General features: G+C 41.0%; 1 protein-coding gene across 5 annotated transcripts in view; it reads left to right on the top strand.

The window, feature by feature from the left end:
• The first annotated feature begins 278 nt into the window (after window positions 1-278).
• Window positions 279-6,000, top strand: part of fli1rs (Fli-1 proto-oncogene, ETS transcription factor-related sequence) — a 22,532-nt gene continuing 16,810 nt past the window's right edge. The window contains exon 1 of one of the 5 annotated variants that reach the window (XM_085177260.1): window positions 279-487. In XM_085177260.1, coding sequence (XP_085033386.1) covers window positions 470-487 — 18 coding nt within the window. In that variant the 5' untranslated portion in view covers window positions 279-469. Of the gene's footprint in view, window positions 1,001-6,000 lie in introns of all 5 variants that reach the window. The other 4 variants (XM_085177259.1, XM_085177257.1, XM_085177261.1 and 1 more) reach the window with 4 other exon arrangements.

The following is a 6,000-nucleotide window of genomic DNA, read 5'->3' as shown; positions in this document are numbered from 1 at the left end:
ATATATATATATGTATATATATTCAGTCACATCTCAGCTCTGTCGAGGTGATGATAAAACTCGCGCGCTTCAGACGGTGTGTTGATGCTTTGACTTCTTATGAATCTAATAAAGCTTTTTTGTTTTTCCTTCTAAGCAGGACGTGTTGGTTTCATGAGAAGTGACTTTACTGCTTTCAGTGTTGAGAGTGACTTCACTTCCCAATTTAGAGTGTGAAAGAGAGAGAGCGAGAGAGAGAGAGAGAGAGAGAGAGAGAGAGAGAGAGAGAGAGCGGGTGAGAGAGAGAGAGAGAGGGGGGAGAAAAAAACTTGCCATCCGGTTTATGGTCTGTGAGCAAAAATTGTAACTGCAATGGTTTGCGCCATAGAGCCAATGCAGCCGTGCACGATTTGAAGTGAGGTTAGGAGCTAAATTAGCTGAAACAATCACAAAACGACTAAATGACAAAGACCGCGAGGCTGCTGCTGCAATGGACTGTTCGATAAAGGTAGGTGTTTGCGCCGTTTTTTTAACGCCCGTGTTGAAGATGACAGGCGGCCACCCACACCGTGAGTCTGCTGAGTGAGAGAGTCAAGGCGGTGATGCGAGCTCCCCACTCTTTCCTTCTTGTACAAAATTTCCTCTTCCTTCCCGTTCGTGGTTGTATGTCGGCTCTATAATAACACAACTAACCACTACATCTTTACACTCAGATAAAAACACTAATTGGTGGCCGGTTATACGCGTAAAAGAGGATTTCCAAACGCACGCCTTTCGACTTTTTTCGTAATTTCGTCGAGCTCTTCCTGCATTATTCACGGACCCACAGATAACGACAAGCATAAGGCACGGACAGTCAAATTACTGACCACCGATCGCTTTCATAAACGCTTTTGTTTCTTTAACGAAGATGAAGTAAATGAAGGGGATGCTGGACTTTCTCGGTGCGCGTAAGGCAGGTGTCCTCGAAGGCGTCATGGATCGAATTGGAGCAGGAGGATCCATTTCCATCAGATGACTGGTATTTCACATTCCACACTATTACAGCTACAGCTGTTTATCGTCTCCTGAGGACCGTTAATTGTTTCGATGTCTTATCTTCTAAGAGAAGCTGAAATAAAGGCCTCTGTGTCAGAGAGAAAACTAACTTTTTACCGAAATTAGCGCCGACTGTTGCGCAACGAGGGGAAAATGCAATTGTTTTAATCAGATTGTGCACTCAAGTGACCCAATTCACGCTCGGTTTCTATTAAATGTGCGCCTGTATGCAACACTGGGCCTTTATATGCATGTATATAATTCTGTACTGTAATATTTTGCAGTATGCACGATCACAATTCTTAATTTCGACGCTATTTTAATATTGACATTTTTAATTAGTTCAAAATTAATTACTATAACGAATTCCTTTAAAATTTCATGACGGCTGCAAAAACCTTTTTTTGCAAGAAAAAGCGTTCCTCGGATGCAGGAAGTCATTATTCGCTGATTTCTCGGGTTGTTTCTAACATGCATTTGTATGTGCAGCTGTTTTTAGGCGCTAAACATGACCGAGATACGTGGTTTCTCGTTCTGAAAAGGACAGCAATTAAAGGGCTAGTACAAAAAAAAATGAAGCCATACTGAAAGTAAACCTTAAATTATTATTAACACCCTTTATAACGAGTTTTTTTTTTTTTTAATTCTTTTTAGTTTGTAGTTTAATTGTCGGGAGACTCTTTGGGATTCTTTGTTATTTTTATATAATTATCCAGATGCTTATTCTCTCTTACTCTGTAGCTGTCGATTGTGTTTGAGGTTATTTTAAGAATAATTTATAGCAGCAAACGGGAGCACTTGTCAGGTGTCGTTATCTGAACGCAGCAGGCTTCCTGTCTCAAACCTCAGACTTTCCGCACACATTTCCGCTCCCTGGACCAGAAAAAAAAAGCCAAAAAGGCAACAAAGGCTCTGAAAGACAGAAACAAAGTGGACAAAGTGAGGCGTTGCGTTGTCGTAGCTGCGCTGCCCGCTCCCTCGCTGACAGGGAGCTGGAGCAGAGAGGCCTGGCCCCGAGTTTGCGGCCTGCAGAGGCCTGCGTGCTGTCAGGATCCGAGCTGTGAAAACCGCACCGTTGTTTGTGCAGCACAAAGCGCAGCTGCTCGAGCCTTTGCAAAATCAGCTCAACTTTTACTTCTCCTTTCTGCCACTTGTTGCTTCAGACATGGCGAGGACAAAGGGCTGTGCCTTTGCACAACGTGATCTCTGGTCTTTTACTGCAGCATGCACTCATGCGTGAGCTGCACTTAAACACAAATGTAGGTGTTTTTTTTATTATTATTATTTAAATTAAACGTAAATAACCCGAAATCAGACTCTTATGTAAGCAGGAGCTCAGTTAAGCTTTAAGACTTTTAGTCTCTATAAATAAAAACACTGAGGGGGGAAAGGGGAACTCAGAAATCACCAAAATACAAAGTTTCTCATTAAAACACCAGCGTTTGAGATGGATATGTGGAAGTCCAGTTTGCGCTGCACTATTATTTATTAAAATATCAATCCAGGTTATTTGTCAGGCTGCATGCAGCACATTTTACTGAAGGCAAGATAATGCAGGCATCAACATATATCACCCAATCCGCTTCTTCAGCCCCAGATAAGCCTGGAGGGGCGTCATAAACGACTAAATATAAAACAGATTTTAATCATGTAACTGCTTCTTGCAAGTTGTTAACCACATCCTTTGTTCCAGCTTAGGGTTAGTGGCTTACCAACCTTTTTGGCCTTTAACCCCTTCATACAGTGTATTGTTTTATTAAATATTGCGTAGAGGTGGAGATATGGAACATTTATACAGTGAGCCAGATAAAAGACATATCTTTTAAAAAAAAATTGTTACACAAATATTCTCTAGTTGTCTTGCTAACCATTTGGCAACCTGCTGGAAACTACAAATTAAATGAACAACAGTAAATTAATGTAAAAGGGCTACTTTTTGTTTTTAGTGCACCTAGATTCCAAACTGGGGAACTGACAGTTTTCCCTCCCCTTTAAAAAGTAGAACCAATGACCTTCTACCTCTATGGTTAGGGGATGTGGTGATTTTGTTATGCTGTGTTGCAAGCATGTTTTGGGTCAAATGATCCCCTCAGTGGTAAAGGGCCACTGTAAATCTATATAAAGTTGTTTATGAATTATTTTTCTCCTGATTAAGGATAACACTGCTTATCCAGGGGGTGAAAGGTGAATGTTTGAAGAGAATGAAATTGATGTGAATCATAATTGTTTCAGAGTAACCAAATCTCAGCCCACCTTAACAGTTTTGTTAGACCGCAGTCTTCCCTAATATTGCCACACAACAAATACAGAAATAATTATAAAACGGGTGTTTCATCCTTCCACTAAATGCTTCAGACTTGCAGAATCATTTCATTTAGGTTAGTCTGGCTCACTAAGACCTTTTATGTTGGTTTCCTTTCATTTGTTACCTGTTTGTAGTATTTTAAGGCTTACACAGGAATTTCTACAATTTTTGTTTGTTTGTTTATAGATCAAATTATTAACCAGGACATATTCATTAGATTGTGGGAGACCTAAATGGTAGTTTTTGGTTGCAGCCCTGGTTACAGGTGAACTTTAGCAGTACAAATACATGTAAAATAGTACATGCAGCAGGATATATTTAAGGGGGAATTTCCTTTAAATGAAAAGCTCTTGGCAGTAAAAACTAAGAGTCTTTGAACACCGACACCCTTCGTGTGTGATTCATAACAGACTACTACCTAACGTTATCTGATTCAGGCTCTGCTGTAATGGCCCTTCTCGTGTGCTACTGAAAAATGACTTTTGGAGGTAGAGTTATTAAAGTGAGTCTTGGAATATAAGGCATTTGGATTCATGGTTAAATGTGGACAAACTATGAATCTAAAATGTCATTTATACAAAGATGAATAAAGATCCACATCTCGACAGGCCTCCTGTGAGCACGCTTTTAGTTGCTGGCTTGGGCAAGACTGCACTGATGCAACCTGCAAAGCTGCTGACAGCCATGTCAAAAGTTTCCATGCAGGACTTCGTGTTCGTGCGCTCACTCAAAGTGGAAAGTGCGTGCTATCAAAGTGAGCAGCAGCGGCGTAAATTTTAGGACATCGAGGCACAAGGCGGCCTCAGTTTCAAGAAGGTCATGTTTTTAAAAGCAGTTTTGTGTCACTGAGCAACAGCCTGAAACGCTCTCAACAGGAAGTCAGTTGTGGCATCGGCGGTCAGGCCGCAGTTTGGTATATTTGTATCAGTGAGCAGAGGAGATGAAGAGAGAGGGAAAGAGCAGAAAGAAACAGATAAAGAAAGAGCGGGAGTGTGCGTGAGCTTTTCACTGAATTCGCTGTGCCGAAGAGCAAACGTTTGGATGAGAAACTGCAAGTGACGATAATGTCAGCTTGAATTTTGAGCTCGAAATAAAATTAAAAAACTAAACGAAGCAACAAAAAAAAGATACAATCTTCAGCTACGGCTCACAACTGCCTACTATCACGCATTCTCGTGAGAATTTGCTGTCAGCAGCGAGTTTTATCCCGCCTTCAGTTGACTGTTTCACTTCTGCACAGAGTGAAGGGCCCCGGAGTGAGAGAAGACAAACTGACAACAAGAGGACAACAGAAGTAAAAGAAAGCAAAGAGATGGAGAACAAAGCACAACATGCAGTCCTGCTAACCACTTCTCAAACATACAACACACACACACACACACACAGCCCTACATTTACAGCATTACATGCGTCAGACTCTGTTGCTGGTCTTTCATATGCAGAAGTATTCCTGTAAACAAAGTGTGAAGAAGCTTTTGGTTCGGCTACATTAAGCATGACAAGAAAAACTGCAAACTCGAAATAAAAACAATATTAGATGGTGGTTTACAAAAGTGTCAGCGTTCATGTTGCATTATGGGTATTGTAGGCAGTTTTTTTTAAACGACAGATATTCATCTGAAGTAAGAATCTGCATGAATTTTGATCAAACAGCAGCCTGAAGCTGAGAGTCCCAAGTTAAAATCTCCAACTTTACAGCACAAATAAACACGTTTACAGTAGAAAGAAAAAACCCACCCCTGAAGCTTATTTGTGCGTTCACAGTGACTACACTTGGCGGAGGGGGTTCTCATCTGTGTAGATTTTTATCACGTGGCATTATGAGGGCATCCTACTTTGTTGGTGACTGTAGTCACTGGCTTCATCTCCAGTAATATGAGTCAGAGAAATAGACCCGGCAATTGTATATTTGGTGTTGGTGCTTTCTGAAGAATTTTCTAAATCAGTTATCTGATATACTGATACCGGCTTTGTAGCCATTTGTAATATAGGACCATCCAAGAATGGTTGGTCCTATAGTGCAGCTTCTCACCTCATTAGTTAATTAGTTTAGAGGAGGCGAGTATTAGCATTGTATTTGGGTACATTAACACTAGTCAGCAGGTGTCTGTGTTTGTATGTAACACTGCGATCAGTCATCCAAATATGGCCACTTTTGGCTCAAATGTTTCCAACGACTCACATTTTGAAACCTAAATTTGAGGCTTCAACAAAGCAAGGAGTCCACAAACCAGTAGGTGCTTACATCCATCTTTTACATACAGTCTATGATTTTGACAGTAGTGCAGTGTTCAGTATTTTTCGTAACAATTGTGTCTTTAAAATCTTGTGCAACTTTTTTGTGTAATCGCGGGTTGGAGTGAAATGAAAACGTAACCTTCTTCTAGAAAAAGGGCGTATCCATTACACAGCAGCAAACGCTCCACGCAGCAGAAGCAGTAGCTGACTGCTGTAGGAGTTTGTCTGCAGCATGAAGGAAATGCAGAATTGTGTGCCATGCATTAAGATGTGGTTCACAGTGCTCAGGCAACAATTGAGCTAAAAAAACAAACAAACAAAACAACACACGCACGCACAAATGAAAAACAATGTGATGGCGGCACTTCAATCAAGGCTCATACTCTTCTTTCCGTCCACCCTCCCCTCTCCTCTCCTGACCACAGGCCTTTAAGGGTTGT

This window comes from Neolamprologus multifasciatus, chromosome 11, assembly GCF_963576455.1.
Source record: "Neolamprologus multifasciatus chromosome 11, fNeoMul1.2, whole genome shotgun sequence".
Taxonomy (NCBI): domain Eukaryota; kingdom Metazoa; phylum Chordata; class Actinopteri; order Cichliformes; family Cichlidae; genus Neolamprologus; species Neolamprologus multifasciatus.
Note: the sequence above shows the minus strand (reverse complement) of the source record. Positions and strands in the feature narration are given on the sequence as shown.